This window comes from Chiloscyllium plagiosum, unplaced genomic scaffold (genome assembly GCF_037043375.1).
Source record: "Chiloscyllium plagiosum isolate Xiang-an unplaced genomic scaffold, Cpla_swu_hap1 HiC_scaffold_16, whole genome shotgun sequence".
Taxonomy (NCBI): Eukaryota; Metazoa; Chordata; class Chondrichthyes; order Orectolobiformes; family Hemiscylliidae; genus Chiloscyllium; species Chiloscyllium plagiosum.
In genome coordinates, this window is record NW_028270154.1 from 25,009,939 (window position 1) to 25,030,013 (window position 20,075).

Below are 20,075 nucleotides of genomic sequence, written 5' to 3' on the forward strand. Positions count from 1 at the left end.
TCATTGATAATGTTTCCTTTTAATCTTTACTTTTTAAAACTAACAGATGGCTGCCCTGATCTGTGCAATGGCAATGGGAGATGCACCCTCAGCCAGAACAGTTGGCATTGTGTCTGCCAAACAGGCTGGCGAGGACCAGGATGTAATGTTGCAATGGAGACATCTTGTACAGATGGCAAAGACAATGAAGGAGGTGAGCCTTTGATGGGAAAATTGATATTGGGTAGAGAAATGTATAATAAGCTGCAGAAAGGATGCTATCAACCCCTCTACCCTTCTTGATAAATTGCAGTCAGGCATACATTCCATCTTATAAAATGACGCAGATGGTACATCGAATCATGGTCCCCAGGCAATCCAACCTATGCATCCATTTTCTCAATGTGAGAATTTCATGACTGCTCTGAGATGTTTATTGAAGGAGTTCTGGCATTGAGTTTGGGGACAATGAAATTAGTGCAGGATAAAGGTGTTGTGCACTCACACTCACATTCTAAAATTTTGTTTAGGCCATTGCCAGTCTTAAGTTTGGATTGTCATCGCACGAGAACAAGTAAAGAGTATGGAAATGGAGAATTCCAGTGCATGCTTTACTCATCTATTGTCTCTGTACCATGTCATCGTTCCTCCTTGATTTCCTTTTGAAGATAATCACTATCAAATATTCCACTTAAGGATCATATTTTGTTGCATTATACCCTCATTTTAACTCTCAACAGTGCTAAACAATACAACTCACCCCTTCATAATAACATTTTATGATCCACATATATCTCCTTTGCCATTATCTCGTATCCCTTCCCCATCCACATCAATTTGATTTTATTCTTCCGTCTATTAATAATGATTTCCAGTGATTTGCTTTTGATCCAGTTGGAAGGAGACAGCTTGTTTTTAACCATTTTCCTTAATAGTTTTAAACACTTGAAACTTATCTCCATCCTTGTTCCAAGCCCATTATTATCATCTTCCATATTGCAGCATCCCATCAAAGTTGTAATTGATAGAATGGTGCTCTCAGCTATCTTGCATGTGAATACCCTGACCTGTGAGTTAATCTTTTAATCCATTTTTTGACTTACACACTTTTAAATGCAATTTCCACCCTTTTTATTCTAACACATTTGTTCATCACTGCCACCATTAATCCATTTCCCTTAGCTATAATACTTACTTTTTAGCCTGCCTTGACTGAATCTGAAGGATTTGTTTCCAGAAGTTGGTTTATTAAAGGTGTGTTCTCATGAGAGAAAGTCTTTTAACAAAGTGGTCTCAGCAATCGGTCCTTCAACTTCCACTGTTTAAGGATGATGACTATCTTCCGTTGCAATACTGCCAATTTTTCTATTCATGCTCTATTCTTAATTCTCTTTTTTGCCCATATATCAGGAAACATTTTCAACCTGGAACATTAACTCTGTTTCATTTTCCACAGTCACTGCCAGACTGATTGTCTCCAGCATTTTCCATGTTTTTGGCCATTCATATGGTGCTCCCTTCCACAGAAAGCAGAAATTACATTCTTCATTATCCAGTTGAATGATACTTCACTGTCAGTCAACAGCACTGTTTCCACATGCCTAATATTTTTAAAAATTATGAGTATAAGTGCTCCATTGAAACAATAGAACATTTTAAACTTTCCCATCAATTTTTCACCTGAGCAGTGTGCAGCAGTTTCTTTGACCATCCAAGGCAATCCTACAGATTTGGAAACCCAACACAGAAATGTGCAGGAGTGATCCCAATGATATTTATTGCCCCTACATATAGAAAAGTGTCTAGTTTCTGCACCCCGACAGCAATGTGACTCAAATTTGGAGCTCAGACGCACTGGGATGTGCTTGGAACTGCTTGCTTTAAAAAATACTTCCAATTGTAAAAAAAGGATTCATTTCAACATTTTTTGTTTCGATCTGTTCATTTCTTTGATTCATAAACACAGCATTGCCAACTCTTGCTGGTCAATAGCAAGCCTAATGATTTGTGCAAATACTTTTTTCCAATACTCATTACTAATGTGGGAAACTTAAAGATTTATGTTTAATTTACCTACATCAATCACCTTCTTTATAAATTTCCATAAATTATATGGTTTGTGTGAATTTTGAATTGCTTTGAACAAAGTCATCATTGGAGACAAATGCAAAATAATGTAGATGCTTGAAATCTGCAATAAAACAAAGTGCTGGAGAGAGAAACGGAGTCCAATATGGCTTCTGTTCTGAACTGGAGAGAGAGTTGAAACAGTGATGGCCTCTATTCTGTAGATAATGGTAAGGAGGAGCAGGTAGAACGGAAGAGAAGGTCGGGCAAGGTTAGAGGATGAAGGAAATTAGAGATCACAGCTATCACACAGTGAAAGGCAAAGGAAGTGGCATTAATTGTAGAGGAGAGAAATGCAGATACAGCAGGTATGCATGGCAGAATGGATCTCACCTCTGCTTAAAGCAAAATCTAGAGGAATAGATTTGGAATAGGTGGCACGGTGGCTCAGTGGTTTGTACTGCTGCCTCACAGAGCCAGGGACCCAGGCTCGATTCCAGCCTCTATGTGGAATTTGCACATTCTCCATTCTCCAGTCTTCATGCGTTTCCTCTGGGTGCTCCGGTTTCCTCACACAATTTAAAGATGTGTAGGTTAAGTGAATTGGTCATGCTAAAATTGCCCATAGTGTTCAGGGATGTGTAGGTTAGGTGCATTAGTCACGGATAAATGTCAAGTAATAGGGTAGGGGAATGGGTCTGGGTGGGTTGCTCTTTGGAGGTTCGGTGTGACTTATTGGACTGAATGGCCTGTTTCTACACTGTAGGGACTCTGTAGTAATTCTGTACACACTGTGGCAGTGGGAGGAAAAAGAAGCATTGCAAACAAAATGGTGAGTGATGTTCTGAAGTTGTTGAACTCAATGTTGAATCCAGAAAGCTGTAAAGTGCCAAACAGGATATGAGGGGATGTCCCTCGAGTTTGCTTTGGGCTTTGTTTGAACACGACAGGAGCCTAGAACAGAAATGTGAACATGAGACCATGAAGGTGTATTCAAAAGGCAAGGAACCAAAGGATTGGGGTCATGCTGTGGACTGAGCAGAAGTGTTCCACAAGGCAGTCACCCTGTCTGTGTTTAGTCGCCCCAGTGTAGAAGATGTGGCACTGTGACCAGCGAGTACTCATAAACCAAATGGAAAGAACCACAAGTAAATCACTGTTATAGCTGGAAGGAGTGTTTGAGTTAAAAAAACAGAAAATACAGGGGAAACTAAACACGTCTGGAAGCATCCATGGAGACAGAACCAGAGTTAACATTACAAATCCAGTGTGACCCTTCTTTGAAAATGCAATAATTTGCTTTTAAAGAACTGCTTGAGGTATTGGACTTTGTGAAAGAAGAAAGTAAAAGGATAACTGTTATACTTCTTATAGTTGCATGGAAAGGGAATGGATGGGGGATACGTTGTTGAGGGTACTAAAGGAGTGCATCATCTTGCCTCAGAATGGCCACTTTGGAGTGTTGACAGGGTTTAGTAGTGGTAGCATGTTGGAGGTAGTGGAAATGGAAGAGTTTGATATTTTGTACACAGAGCTGGTGGGATGGAAAGTGAGCAGAAGGGAAACCATTCTGGGAGGAAGGGAAGAGAATTGAGTGCAGAACTGAGAGGAGTGAGTCACATATAATTGATGCTCCTGTCAACATCAGTGAGGTTTGAAGGTTTAATCCTCGGTTGATGAAAAATGTCCACAAGGACACTTACCAATTTTTATAGATGCACTATAGATGAGGGAAATTAAAGATCACAGCTATCACACAGTGAAAGGCAAAGGAAATGGCATTAATTGTAGAAGAGAGAAATGCAGAGATGTTACGGCAGGTATGAATGGCAGAATAGATCTCACCTCTGCTCAAAGCAAAATCTAGAGGAATATATTTGGAATAGGTGGCACGGTGGCTCAGTGGTAGCACTGCTGCCTCACAGTGCCAGGGACCCAGGTTCAATTCCAGCCTCTGTCTGGAATTTGCACATTCTCCCCATGTCTGCGTGGGTTTCCTCTGGGTGCTCTGGTTTCCTCACACAATCCAAAGATGTGGATTCTATTTGGAAGCATCACAGCATGGTATGGCAAATGCTCTTCCCAAGACCACAAAAAACTACAGAGAGTCGTGAACACAGCCCTGTCCATCACACAAACCAGCCTTCCATCCATTGACTCCAACTCTACTTCCCCAGTGCTTCAGGAAAGCAACCAACATAATCAAAGACCCCTCCCACCATGGCTATACTCTCTTCCACCCTCTTCTGTCAGGTAGAAGATGTAAATTGTACAAATAGATTCAAGAAGTTTCTTCCCTGCTGTTATCATGCTGAACAAGTCTCAAATGTTAATTCTGATCTCTCTATCTGCACCTTCGATGCAGCTGTAATGCTACTCTGCACTTTGTTCTGTTACCCTGATGCATTTTGTATGGTATGATCTGCCTGTATACAAAATACAAATGTCAGCATGCAAAACAACACTTATCACTGTTAATGATTCTTGAGAAGATTTGTAGCTCAGGTTGATGATATGTATGTAAGTTAGCTCGCTGAGCTTGAAGGTTTGTTTTCAAATGTTTTGGCACCACACTAGATAACATCATCAGTGAGAGTCTCTGGTGAAGTGCTGGTGCTATGTCCCACCTCTCTATTTAGAGGTCTTGGTTTCTTAAGGTTGATGATATCATTTCCCAATTTTTTTCAAGGGGAGCTAAATAGGATCTAGATCGATGTGTTTATTGACATACCACCAGCGCTTCACCGGAGACACTCACTGATGATGTTACCTAGACAGGTGACGAAACGTCTGAAAACAAACCTTCAAGCTCAGCGAGCTAACTTACGAACTTATTACTGTATCTCAGTATATGTGACAATAATAAATCAATCAATCAAAATGAATTCATATTGGAAGCGCCACTGTGGAAAGTAACAACATTGGAATAGATGTGACAGAGACAGAGAAACTGTAAGAGTGGGGAAACTGTAGAATGGAGTTCTTACGAGAAGCAGGATGTAAAGGGTTGTTGTCAAGGTAGTTGTGGGAATTGGTCAATTTATAATGAACAGCTTATGCCTGAAAATGGAAACACACAAGTCAAGGAAAGGAAAGTGAGAGTCAGAAATGGACAAGTAAAGGTGAGAGATGAGTGGAAGTTGAAAGGAAAATTGATTAATGTTTTCAGTTCTGGATAAGGGCAGGAAGTGGCACCATTATTGTCACTGATGTGCCAGGGAAACAGTTGTGGAAGGGAACCTGAATAGGACTGGATCACAGACGGCTCCACAAACCCCATAAAAATACAGGCATAAGTAGAATCCATGCAGCCACCTATGACTACACCATTTATTTGGAGAAAGTGAGACAAGATAAGGGAGAAGGTGTTAATAAGATAACATGGTCAGCCAGGCAGAGGAAGATTGTTGGGAATCGGGAGTACTCAGACCTGTGTTTAAAAAGAATAGGAGAACTCTCAGACCATGCTGGTGAAGAATGGATGTGTAAAGGGATTGGGCAGTGCCAGGGAGGAGCAGGCCAATAGATCCAGGAAACTGAAAATTATTGGAATAGCCACAAGTTATCAGAAGAATCACAGATGGGAGGTGACAAGATTATCGACAAGGGGAGAAATAAATAGAGTCAAGTGGAAAGAAACAAGGTCAGTGGGGTCAAGAAAAGATTAAATAATGAGTTAGCCAGTACAACCCTATCTTTGGAAGAAGGTGGAAACAGGCTGTATGTGGTTGGGAAACCATAAAGTAGGATGCTAAAGGGAGGACGATCTTCATAGGAGGTAAGGTCATCATTAGAGGAATTTGTTGGGAAAGAGTTAACGTCTGTGTAGCTGGAAAGATTGAGACCTGAAACATGAGGGAGCAAAACTGTCAACCTTAATATTGTGTGAGAGCTAAGTCAAACGAACTAGATTAGCCCTTCCTTCAGCTTTCCACAGATTAATTTCTGTGACAAGCATACCGCTGAGCACTGTTGCATTTGCTCCTGCACCTCACTTCTGTCAGTAAAATGTGGTCAAATCAGACATGAGCAGGAATCCTTGCCCAGCTCACCCAAAGTGATCCAGATTGAAGATTAATGTTGATGAAAATATTGACATAATTATTAAATTCAACAATGATTCGCCTTCAGGATTAAGAATATCATGCTGAAGTCAAATGAACTGCAATAATATTGTACCTATAGATGATATACATAAGCAAATAACAAAGTTGATGTGATTCTAATTCTCTGGGGCAATAACTGCCTGAGAACATCAAGTCTTCTTTTGTAGCTGATAGTACACCACTGAGACTCTGCTGATGCTGCTGTCTAAGGAGGCTGTGATATCAAATTTTCAGCCTCCTGCTTTGTGAAGTGGCAGTTCTTCACAGTTTGATGGATACTTGATGGTTTGCAAGATAAATGTAGAATTGGGTGGCAGATTAATTTACTGGAGATTGTTGTGTAACGGTGTTTCTGATGGGACTGGCTGACAGATGAACGTGCTTATGTTGACTGATGGCCTCTCTGGGAGACATTCATGAGAATAAAATGGGCAGATGAGGAGTCCACTAACTGTCTAACTCCACAAAACCCTGCCAGGTTTACCCAGTAATGAGAATCTAGAACAAAAATAAGTATAAAGCCAATCTTTTTACTGTCTAGATCAATGAGGTACTGGTAATATGTAAAATCTTACCATTTCTTGTCATATATGCCAAAGAAAAGGGTTTAATGATGCTATGGAGTATAGTGTTTATCACAAATTCCATTTGTCTTATTAAAGAAACATACCTTCTTCAGTATTTACATATACATATGCTGTTGGTTATGTTGTCATATTTCACTCTGTCATATAACATTTGTTATTCAGGTAAGCAGTCTTCAATACTTTGAGTACCAAAATTCCTTTCCAGCTTTTCAATTCACAATCACAACAATAACAATGTAAACATAATTAGAAGAGATTGAGAAACACACAATTTTAAACAACTTTTTAAAGAGGCAGTTTTCACAGAGGTGTTTGGGAAGTAAGATGTGGAATGGGTTGATGGGGATTACAGGTTGAGAAATTTTCCGCTAATATATAATGTTAACGATTTTTTAAAAATATGTATTTTGCCAGATGTATTGGACAAGACAACTCTGAAATGCCCCCCAGGTCAATTTTATCACTAATTCAACATGAACAAGTTATCCAATAATGCATTTCATTAAGATTTTGTCAACATGGATATGATACTTCTACATCTGTGAGGTAGAAACTCAGAAGTTGTGAGCTATCTCTGTAAAGGAGCTTACTTAACAGTAACATTGACAGAGACCTTAAAGTCCCAGAGGGACTCTTCATCCTTTCAGTGGAATGTCAAAGAAGCACTAATACTTTGATGACATCTTTTCAAATCCTCAGAAGCATCTCAAACTACACTGTTAATCATTTTAAACTGATGTTTTATGCACAATAAAACCACTTCAACAGTAATAGTCTGATTAGCCAATTAAAGAATTTTTACATGGAAGTGCTTGAACCAAACAGAGTTCCTACCTTTTCTGTAACTTAAAGAATATTAAGCATCGACCAGTACAGTACAGGAACAGGCCCATCACTCACCGTATCTGTGCTGATCTTGATGCTATTCTAAACTAATCCCAGCTGCCTGCATAAGATCTGTATCCCTCAGTTCCTTGTCTGTACATGTGTATATCTAAATGCCTCTTAAAATTGGTTATCATATCTGCTTCTCCCACCTCCACTGGCAGCGTCTTCCAGCTACCTACCTGTAAGAAACTTTATTTGTGCATCACCTTTACAATTTCCCCCTCTCACCTTAAACCTATGCCCCCTTGTATTTGATATTTACATTCTGGATAAAGACTCCAACTATCCACCCTATCAATGCTTCCCATGGTGCCCCTCCGCTTCTGAAGCTCTAGTGAAAACAATCCAAGTTTGTCCAACCTCTCCTTATAGCTAATACATTCCAATCTGGGCAACAACCTGATAGAACTCTCCTACACCCTCTCTCATGCCTCCAAATCCTTCCTACAGTGTGGTGACCAGATGTGCCTAACTGAAGTCTTATACAGCTACAACGTGACTTGCCAACCTTTGTACATAATGCCCTGACCGATGAAGGTAAGTGTACCATTTGCCTTCTTTACCACCTTATGTACTACCACTCTCAGGAAGCTATCAGGGACTTTCACTCCAAGATCTCTCTGTATATCAATGTTCTTAAGGGTCCTGTCACTTACTGAATACTTTCCCCTTGCATTTGACCTCTCAAAATGCATTACCTCACCCTTGTCCAGATTAAACTCTACTTGTCATTTCTTCACCCAACTTTCCAACTGATCCAAATCCTGCTTTATCCTGTAATACTGGAAGTCTTCAATATATTCCTGAACAGAGGAATGAAATGTCTTCTGAAGAACCAGCATTTCCAACAATATGTGACTTAAAATGGAACTACATTTGCCATGACCAGCCTTGTAAAATGCCCATGTGTGAGAAAGTAACACTGGGACATGACTATTTTATTGCAAGATTGAATCTAAATATACTAAATAAATGTATCCCTCTTTATGTTAATGTAGATGGACTGATCGATTGCATGGATCCAGACTGCTGCCTTCAATCCAACTGTCAGTCTAACCCACTTTGTCATGGTTCACATGACCCTCTTGACATCATTCAGCAGAACCAATGGGAACTCTCGACTCAAGTTGTGAGGTCATTTTACGATCGCATTAAGCTCCTAGTGGGCAAAGATAGAACTCATATAATACCAGGGGAAAATCCTTTCAATGGCAGGTAAGGAATGCTCTCTTTTGTTAAGATAAGGAGATAAATGTGAAAGCAAAAGTATGCATGAAGTTCACTTTTAAACCAAATTTAATTTTTGGTTAACCTTAAAAAACTGTAAATAGGTTTGTTTGATTCTGGTGGTTAAGCAGAGATCTTTCAGCACAATTACAGTTAGTCAACTCTGAATTTGTCAATTTGTAAACTTCCTAACAAAATATGCCAAGTTCACTGTTTGATTGCAGCCCGACTACAAGTATCTGTCCCCATCACCGTTGCAAGTTTGCAGATACCTTGGCTTCTGTATTATGAAGACTGTGGCTCCCTGGACATCCTGCAGAATTTAAGTGCTGGCCATCTTTTGCAAATTTTCAGGAGATTTCCTCCTCAGCAGCCAGGATGACTGATAGTCATCTGTGTAAATCTGCTGATCTTGAAGGAAACTGCCACAAACAATGCTGTGTAGGTACTTTGCTTGGGGATCCAGCTTTTCTTACCTACTTTGATCTGTTTGGGTTCCTGAGTTATGGGAAAGCTAACTGATGTGAGTCAAAAGTTTTATCTAAGTAGAATTATGCAGCCGACTGAAATGCTTCCATTGACTGGTCTGCCCTAGGAGCAGACTGGTCACTCACAGGCATTGAAAATGTGAGTGAATCATAGAATCCCTAAATTCTGCTTTTTGCATTCATAACTCAGATTTCACTTCATAATCTGAGTTCAGTTTCTTCCTCGGTCATGTTTTTTGCAGAATCATAGAATCCCTACAGTACGGAAGCAAGCCATTTGGCCCATCAATTCCAAAGTGAGCCTCCGAAGGGCAACATGCTACCCAATCCCTGTAATCCTGCAATCCCAGGGCTAATCCACCAAACCTGCACATCCCAGGGCACTATGGGTAATTTAGCATGGCCAATCCACCTAACTTGCATATCTTCGGGCTATAGGAGGATACTGGAGCACCCAGAGGAAACCCACACAGACATGGGGAGAATGTATAAATTTCACACAGACAGTCACCCAAGCGAGTCCCTTTCACTGTGAAGCAGCAATGATAACCACTGAGCCACTGTGCCATCCCTATCCATGGATAGTGGATAGATTGAGTTTGAAAGGGTGAAGAATTTTCTTTTCCACAACCATGCTTTCTTGAGAGTTAAAATGAATCCCCCATCACCTCCATTTTGACAGCTATGGGTGATTCTACATTTGGAATAATCATCACAGTGGGCTATGAAATGAAGCTTTCTCCTTCAAGGTGTTGGTCCACATGTATGATATAGCAGGTGAGGGAAGAGAGGTGGGGGAAAATTGGGCACCATGGGTACTGCACCGCCTACTTGTCTCAAAGTTATTTTATCCACGGATATGAGCCATTTGAAGGTTTTAAGTGGCTAAATAATGACAACTTAACGACCTGTCAGGCAATATCAGGGTGTTACTTGGAGTGAGGGAGGCCAGAGTCAATTATCTAGCCGAGCCTGGAAATCCTGATGAAAGCTTCTCCCCAACAAATTAGCTTGGGACTCTGGGTTATTAGTCCAGAGATATATTCCTGAATCCTATGTCAACAAATTAATTGAATACCAAATAAATGTGGTGATTTTGCTGTAAGGCTACCAGAACTGGGTAAAAGGAAGGTAAAGACACTATAGTCCTACCATATCACAGCTGTCTAATTTGACAGGGATGACTGGTGGTAGTTTAATTGAGCATCACTGTGCCTCTTGTGAGAGGAAAGGGTGAGAAGAAGAGTCCATGGTAACCTCCGCCAGTCCAGTAATTGAACCCGTGCTGTTGAATGATCACTGTGATAAAGGTTGACATTTCTGTCTAATGTTACCATAGTATTTTTTTTTAAATAGTGACAACGTGTAAGAAGTTCTTATACAAAGCTCGATTTGTAAAAAGGCTTATGCAATTTATTACAGATTATGTTGCAACCAGGTACCTGAGGCGATTTCCAAACCATTTAATTCAAGTCCAAAACATCTTGTACAATTTACGTTATTGGGCATTTGATTTACACCTTTTTGGCAGGAATTTTAACATTGACTGAAATTGTTTTTGTTTCAGTTATTTTGTGGAAGCTATTTCTTAGCCTTCTTGGTTCAAATGAGGAATCTGTCTGATGTTTTGGTGAGAGATAATCAGACCAGATAGCAACTGTGAATCTTGATAAACCTCATAGAAATTGCACGTCAGTATTTTTGCAGTAGATGCAATTATTTGCTATTTTCTGCTTACTTGAGGAGATGATTGAGCTTAATAACAACAACAAAATGTGCTTTGTGTCACTGTAATAAACATTCATTCTTTTACCATTTAATAAATTTGAGTGTCAGTTAAATCTTCAGTCACCACTGAGTATTATGATATTCTGTTGTTTTCAAAAATCAACAAAGATCAGATGAATCTATGTAGAAACCATTGAATTGAAATAAGCTTAAGCATAAAGTCATAGAATTGTTACAGCTCAGAAGGAGGCCTGCCAGTTCATCAAGCTTGTATTTTTAAAATTTGTTTATGCAGATGGTGTCACTACCAGACTAGCATTTCTGTTGCATCCCTTATTTCCTGAAGGCGAGTTAAGAATCAACTACATTCTAATAGGTCTGGAGTTACATGCAGGCCAGACAAGGTTTCAATGGCAGATTTTCTTTCTTAAAGGACATTAATAAGTCAGATATTTTTAATACAATTGATGCATAGTCATTATTAGACTAATTTTTTTGTTCCACTTTTTTTAATAGAATGCAAATTTCACTTCCTGTCATGGTGGGTTTCGAACTCAAGTCTTCAGAACATTAGCTTGAGATTCTGGATTACTAATCCAGTGACACTACTGCCACAACTACGCCATCACCTCTTAAACCATTTCCCTGTCCTTTCCTAGTAACACGGCAAATTTGTTATCTTCAAATACTTATCTAATTCCCTTTTGAAAGCCGCAGTTGAATCTCCCTCCACCACCGTCTTATGTCATACATTACTCATCCTCACCACTTACTATATAAAAGAATGTTTACTCTTGTTTCTTTTGCCAATCTGCATTCTCTGGTCCTCAACTCATCTGTCAAATGTAAAGTTACTCCCAATCACCCACTCCATCAGCCTTCTCTTTGTCCTCTTCAAATCTATCAATGTCCTCCTTACAGTTCACAATACTCCCAAATTTTGTGTCATATGTAATTATTTCAATTGTACCTATACATTATATGATGTATATGTCATTCATATACATCAAGAAAAGTAGTTATCTTCATACTATTCCCAGGAATACCTTTCCCCAGTCCACTAATCAATCATTTAACACGACTCTCTGTTTCAGCTGAATTGTCATTCCTTTTCTTCCATGGGGTTCAATGATGCTGACAGCTAACTGAGCAAACTAATTACCCTAGTACTTATATGCCTTTAAAGACTTTTGGACTAATGTGAATTTCATTCTCTTCTCACTCTCCCTCCCTCTGATTCTCTTATTTTCGCTGTTCCTTTTAACATTCTATAATCAACGTGGTTCCAATTTGTATCATCAACCTGATGCCTACCATGTTTATCTTGTCATTTTGCTGTACAGCCAGCACTGGCTTGATTGTCCTATGGGATCCTTTGGGAATATAGCCTGGCTCTACCCAAACTATTTCCTCTTATCACAGCTCATCATTCCAAAATGGTTTTGCCTGCTCGTATTTCATTTCAGTTTAACTGGGACAAATGCATTCTTAACCCTCTAAATTTGGAATTTCTTCAATTATGTTTTTCTACTCTTTTTTTGGTTCTTTACCAAAGTTAATTCATACCTTGTGACACAGTATACATTGTTCCCCACATGTTGCTGTACTCCCAACTGACCCACTTAAACTTTCGTCTTTCTCTGGAATGGGATCCAGAAATGGCTTCTTCCTTGTTGGCCTGGAAAGGTATTGATCAAGGTAAATCTGCTGAACATACTTCAGAAACTCTGCTTTCTTTCTGTCCTTTACTGCAGTGCCACCCCAGTTTATATTAGGATGATTAAAACTCCCATAATCATGACTGTACAGGTTCTGCAACTCTCTATGATTTCCCTATAAATTTGCGCCACTACATCTTTCCCATTTGTTGCTGACCTTCAGGACACAGCCGGTAGTATAATGGTACCTCTACTAATTCTTAATTCTGACCAGATAAATTCTGCCATCGGCCTTTCCAACCTATTTCCCTCTTCAATGCAGTAATATTCTCCTTAGTCAAGACTACCACACTTGCAATCTTTTCTGAACATCATGTAACCAGGGATATTTAGCATCCAGACCTTCCCTTTTGGAGTTGGGTCCCCCTTATTAACACAACATTCTTTTAACATGTAACTATTTGTACCTGCAGCTCTCCAAAATGCACTTATGTACATGCACCATAAACCTGAATTAGATTTGAATATATTTCCTTTTAGCTTGATCCCAACTGATTCCTTACCATTTCGTGCTCTAGTGCTATATTCCTCTCCAAATCCTTTGTGCATCCTGTTTATCTTGCATAATGGTAGATCTTGGCTCCCACCCCTAAGTTACTTTACATCCTTCCCAACAGTACTAACAAAGGACTTTGGACCCAGCCCGGTTGAGGCGTAAACCATCTATACATGTCCTACTTCTCATGGAACTGATCTCAAAGTCCCAAAAATTGAAAGCCTTTCCCCCTGTACTATCAGGGGGAATCTGCTCTATTCTTCTACTTCTACAATCAATACAGTTAAATGCTGTATGTTCTAAATCCTGAGCTTTCGACTTTGATAAGTAAAAATATATAGTATGCATAAGGCAAAGGATCACATACAAATATAGCTGTATTGCTGAATCTAAAATTATCTAATGAAAAATAGTCCATCCTACCTTAATTGCATACTTTGTAGTTATTGAAGATTGGAAGATTGGAATTAAAATTTCAGTCATGACTGATTGTAGATATTTCAGTGGAAAATGTAAAAATTCACCAACCACGAGCAACATTACCTTGTTAATTACAGAGAGTGATTACTTCTGCTTTCAGCAGAAGAAAATTAAAGGAAATTCAACAATATTGTGTATTTCATAGTATTTTACAAAAAGTGTAGCTACTGTGTTTGGATTTCTTCCAGATATGGTCCAAGTGTGCTTGCATAGTTCATATTACCCCAGCATTCTGTGTTGCATGTGATTCTTCCAAAAAATTCACAATTTATGTATCCAGTGATTTCATCATCTGTTATTGAGCACACCTATCAGCTATCCACTTTTTTGACAAATTGGACAGCAGCTGCAGCTGTGGAAAGTGCTCCATTGTGGAATATTTCTCAGACCTCAAGTCTTGGATATGCATCTTTACTTTCCTCGAACCACATAGGAAACAGTATTGTTCAGCTAAAATGTGAAAATGTTGGCAACTGGACATAAATGTGCTAATTGCGCAGCTCGTTAATGTGATTGGTAATGACCATCAATGTAAGTTTTTTCCTTGTAGAGCTGAGGAGCGGTGAAGAACTGTATCAATTTGTTGCTTGTGAGAGAAATTCATGTTGCTCCATATATCAGAATGTTTATAGAATTAGTGTCCTTCAGGGAAAGACATTAGCCATCCTTACCTAGCCCACAAAGACCCCAGATCCACACTGATTAACTTTGAATTGCCTTCTGAATTAGCTTAGCAAGTCAATTAATTCAATGGCAGTTGGGGCTGGGACCAGATGCTGGCCTTACCACATCCCACAAATGAATGAATAAAAAAGGACCAGGGATGGTGTGCTGCAGGGTAAATACTGATGGTTCTCGTTGTTTTGTTAAGTTGAGTGAAAATAAATGTGGTTTTTTCAAGATCAAATTGGTTCCAAATTGAAAAACATTGAAAGAGATATTTTCAATTGTCTCAGTAACCTATTGCCTAAGTTAGGTAGGTCTTATTATGATCAAGCAGTCAGCCTTGTTTATTAGTGATACCTACAAAAATAACCTATGACTTGAAGCCATTTGACCCTAGATATTCATGAACACCGATGTTTTTGCTGACAGTTTATACAGTGCAATATTTACCAATGGTAAATTGCTGCAGATCTGTGTCTATTGAATTAACACTTGCAATATTTATGTGTGTTTGCATTCGGGATGAGAGATTTCTATAACAAACATACATCATAGCTTTCTACTGCTCAAAGTATTCAATCCTCAAGTGTGTTACCAAACCAGCCTTTTATGTCATGTATCATTACTAAATTAAAAGAAAATATTCAACCTAGAACTAGCCTTTTGTTTAATCACAGCTTAGCTTCACTAATCAGAGGACAAGTCTTTACAAAGGATGGAACACCATTGGTTGGAGTTAACGTATCGTTTGTCAAATATCCTCAGTATGGGTACACGATTACTCGTCAGGATGGCACGTAAGTTGATAATTAGACTTTCTCTTGGCAGGGCCCTTTCTTCATGGTTTCTAAATACCTACATTTTTAATTGATTTTTTTTATTTTATTAATTCATAGTTTCTTCAATGTTCCTCCTCACGAGGGAGATGACTGGTCCAGAATGTAGGCACAAGATAAGAGATGACTGTACAGAGACTCACCCAATAATCATCTTTCATATTTTGATATTGACAGTAATAATGACTGGACTTTTCTTCCATAAGACTATCATAGACTATCCAAATCAAGTTCCCATCCCATCACCCTCACATATCTCTTTCCAGCTCAGCTCATAACCTGCAAAAGTTGAAATTCAGGCTCACATTTTCCCTTTCTACTGCAGGAACATCAAGATCCATTTCAGCCAACTCCCACTTTCTTTCTCCCAATTTCAGGCCCTCATTCCATTTCTTTCCAGACTCATGCAGACCTTCCTTGATTCTGCTTAGATCATTTTCAGCACCACTTGTGCCAATAGCACCATTTTCCACCTCTCACTTCAAGGTGAAAGGTGGAAAGTGTAAGGGGGATACATGCAGCAAGTACTTCACACAGAGGGTGGTGGGTGTTTGGAACGCGTTGACAACATAGGTGGTAGAGACAGGCACGGTAGATTCATTTAAGATGTGTTTGGACAGATGCATGAGTAGGTGGGGAGCAGAGAGACTCAGATGCTTAGGAATTGACCGACAAGTTTAGACAGTACATTTGGAATGGCTCAGGCTTGGAGGGCCGAAGGGCCTGTTCCAGGGCTGTAAATTTTCTTTGTTCTTTAATATTCAATCCTAATTATTGGTCTGGAAAAGCACAGCCAGTCAGGCAGCATCCAAGGAGGAGGAGGGCGTATGCCTAAAATGTTGATTCTCCTGTCTGTACTTGCGCCCTTCTCCAGCATTGTTTCGCAGGAATTGCCCTCCTATATTTCACAGCATTACTTCAGTCTGTGGTGTCCCATTGTATGAATGGCCAACTCCTCTACAATCATGATTCCATTTTAACCTGTGGTGACCCCAGAATAAAATTACTGGAAGCACTACATGTCCAGCCATTTCTAAATGTGTAGCCACCAATGGACTTCCTGAATCACAGAATCCTCTAACCCCAGTATTCTCCCAACATTCATTCCACATATATTTTGTGCATTGTCCTCACTGATATGTCTCCAGCCACTCTTGAATTTTAGTCCAAAAGTGCAGCAATACATATTTTTCTGAGAGCTTAATTTAATGTATTTGGAATCTATAAAGTGCACATTATTGCTTTAACTGCCCTATGCACATTGTTTTAGATTTCATCCTTGCCATACTATCAGACATTCCATACCTATCTGACTGATATTTGGTAATTTTGACTTTTATTTGATGGTGAAAAAAAAATCTTCTGCACCTGACAGTGTGCAATATCATGACCAATTTATTACTGTTAAAGGGAAATAACTTGAAATCCATTGCAATTCAAGTACCACTGAAAATGCGAGAAACGTACAATTATGTTGGTTTTCTCTGACTTGATTTGGGAGTTTGGAAGTAGCTACCAATCATTCCGAACAGCAATTAACTTCAAGTTGACCTCGTAGCTTTTTACAGCAATCAGGCTTTGTCACCTTGAAGGGACATATCAGATTACACACAATTTTACCTCAGCAGTAGAATTATACATTCTACAGTACAGTACCTTGTGTGACACTTCTACTCTTATGAAGCAATGCGTTGGCTGACTTATGAACAATGCCATGGGATGCACTCTGATTGAGTGCACTGCGAATTACTGTGGAAAATATATGCCTTTTAATAATTAATTTGGGATGTAGAGAAAATTAATTTTTCTCTAATACTTGGGATATAGCAAAAATTATTTTTTCTCTTATTAACAACACAAGTTCCTGTCTATTTCACTGCTCTGATTTTAATAATTCTATTTATACGGTCAAACAATAAATTGAGAATTTTGCATTGGAAAATGCTTTTGACGGTCATCATCATATTGCCTGAGGTCATAAAATATCAATGATAGCGTGATTCAGTTTCAGGTTGACTTCTGTTTTAATTGTGGCTATTTTATTTTCCCCTTAGGTTTGATTTGATTGCAAATGGTGGTGCATCACTTACATTGCACTTTGAGCGTGCTCCATTCCTAAGTCAAGAGCGCACAGTCTGGCTTCCATGGAACACATTCTATGCTATGAATACTCTTGTGATGAAGACTGAAGAAAACACTATTCCAAGCTGTGATCTGAGTGGGTTTGTGCGACCTGAACCAATTCTTGTCTCTTCACCACTTTCAACTTTCTTTAGTTCTTCTCCTGAGCAGAACCCTATTATTCCTGAGACCCAAGTAAGTGTACTGCAAAGATTGTGGAAAACAAATCAAATGGGGTGGGTTTGGGGAATCAGATGTGTGAGGAATAACCTCACTTTACAGCCAGGTGCCTTGCAGTAGCAGTTAAAATCTCAGTCGGGGAGGGAGGCGCTGATTTGTTCTGCTGATTTTCAATGCTCATCTGCTCATGAAGAGCTTTTGCCCGAAACGTTGATTTTCCTGCTCCTCGGATGCTGCCTGATCTGCTGTGCTTTTCCAGCACCACTCTAATCTAGATGCCCCCTGCAGCCAGAACCAAAAAAACTCTGTCTAACTGCCAGCCTCTTTGAAGCCCTCTAAGTGATTTCCTCATCTCCCCATGCCTTCCTGCACCAAACCTTATCTGCAAGATCTGACCTGCCTGTTGGCTCAGTACAGGAGCTAGCCATTTCCAACTCTTCCTTTCTAGCAAGCAGTAGCACAGTGCCTGTCTGGCACTAATAATGCACTGCCATCATTTAAAGAGGATCCAGAATCAAACATCTCGAGTCTGAGATAAGTAAGGAATGCAATATGGAATTTTTGCCACACTGATTTTATGCCCATTGTGAACATGAGTCAGATTCCTCCCTCTGGATAATTTGTATTTGGACTGTGAAATTGTAACATTTAACCATTTGGTTTGAGATAATTGAGACCTGATTAAGAGATCCTTTTCATGTCTGTAAAACAATGGCTGAAACACCACATAACACAAGAAAATGGGAACATAAAATGAAGGTAGCAAGTCATCTGGCTATTGCATTCTTGCTTAACTATTATTTGCATTGAAGTCAAGTAGTAAAAGGATGCAGTTTTCATAACATCATATATTTGAATATTTTCATCAAATTAAATATCTTTCTATTGCAAATCTGCATGATTTCCTTTTAGTTTTGATTCTCCCAATTTTGCAACTTCCTTTAACTTAGGCAGATGGGTGACTTACACCCAGCTTTCTCGCGTAACTGTGTCATAATTGATTTCAAAGAGGAATGTGTGAATGTATTCTTTTTCTGTTTGTGTGGAAGGGCCTGATTAGCTCTTCCTTTCAGGAATGTAAGGCTGATAGTTCTGATCAACAAATTAGCTGTGCAGAAAATAATTGCTGTCATGGTCATCTTCAAATAATGTCTATTTAAGAGAATCTGGAGTTGGAGGGAGTGGAGATATCAGGGAAGTTGATGATATAGGAGAGTGTATATAAGTAATGTTGAAGCTGAAGATCAACTTGGAAAGATAGGTTGTAACAACGGAGTGCAAATCTACTTTGTATGCTTCAATTTCCTGGTTTGCATTGTCTTAGTATTATTATACAATTGTGGACCAGGTATTTAGTTAGAGTATCACCAATACTTACAGAGTTTTAGCAGCTGAATCAGTCCTTCTTTCTCAAAGTACAATCCCAAACAGTCCATTATTGCTTTTTAATCACCAACTACACCCTTGCTCCCTGCCAATAACTCTCCACTCCAACCCTATAGTACAGCCCACTTCCACAGAGCAAAAAGAAAACCACTGGCCATAAGTGATAAGGATTAAAAACAATTACTTTTTTGAGAATTTGATTCACAGATGTTGAATAATAGTTTATGCTGTTTAACCTTCTGAGGCAAGGCAAAGAGACTTTTGGAACACGTTATGTAAAAATAATAAATTCAAGTGATTAAACATAAATAATTAAGTTACCAGCTTGGAAACATCTGGGTTAAATACATGTTGGGTTAAGCTATGACTAAGTGTGAGCAGGGAATGGAGTTGACAAGAACTGAGTATGACAAGAAATAAGTGTTAAGTTAGGAATTTGGTGCAGGTCGGAATTCACTGCAGAAGGGGGAAGGAAGTGCTGCTTTTTACATATTTTTTTCAGTCTCCAATAACTGGTGAGCATTGAAAGACATTAATTAGTTCAGCACATAGGTGATTAGTTGCTGAGTTTTAATATTCTATTCCAAGCAAGGGGACCGGTAGTTTAAATGGTACTGAAGAGATCTAAATATTGCATTAAATTTAAATAAATAACTTACTTTAAATACAGATAATAGTTGAATTATATTTATAAACATGAAAACCAATTAGTTAAGTTAAACACAATAAAGAAACAGGGTAGACGATGTGTTGCAGCTGTAGCAGGTGGGAGCTTATGGACACAATTATGATCCACAAGAGCTGCATCTGCATGAGCATTTGCAAGTCAAGGAATTTTGGTTCAGAGTTGAGGGCTGTAGGATGCCTATGATCCATCAGGAACGGAAGAAAGTTTCCTGGATACTTTGTTCCAGGAAGCAATAACATCTGTTAGCTTGAGTACTTCAGATTGGGTTTGTGGTCAGGGCTAAGAGAATGTGATTATGAAGAGAAAAGTATGGAGATCTGATTGAAAATAATGGAGGAGCCTCTACCTTAGCAGATATCCAGCAGGTTTGTGGTTCTTGAAGCTTTTGTGAATGAGGGCAGCGACCACAGGGTGGATGAGCAAACTCACCATGG

General features: G+C 39.1%; 1 protein-coding gene across 21 annotated transcripts in view; it reads left to right on the forward strand.

Moving 5' to 3' along the window:
• The window catches only part of LOC122556528 (teneurin-2-like), a 2,772,576-nt gene that overhangs the window by 2,677,046 nt on the left and 75,455 nt on the right, over positions 1–20,075 (forward strand). For all 21 annotated transcript variants that reach the window (XM_087995212.1, XM_087995211.1, XM_087995218.1 and 18 more), the window contains 4 exons: positions 47–193; positions 8,626–8,842; positions 15,108–15,227; positions 17,321–17,582. In XM_087995212.1, the coding sequence (XP_087851338.1) occupies positions 47–193; positions 8,626–8,842; positions 15,108–15,227; positions 17,321–17,582 (746 nt within the window). The remainder of the gene's footprint in view (positions 1–46; positions 194–8,625; positions 8,843–15,107; positions 15,228–17,320; positions 17,583–20,075) is intronic.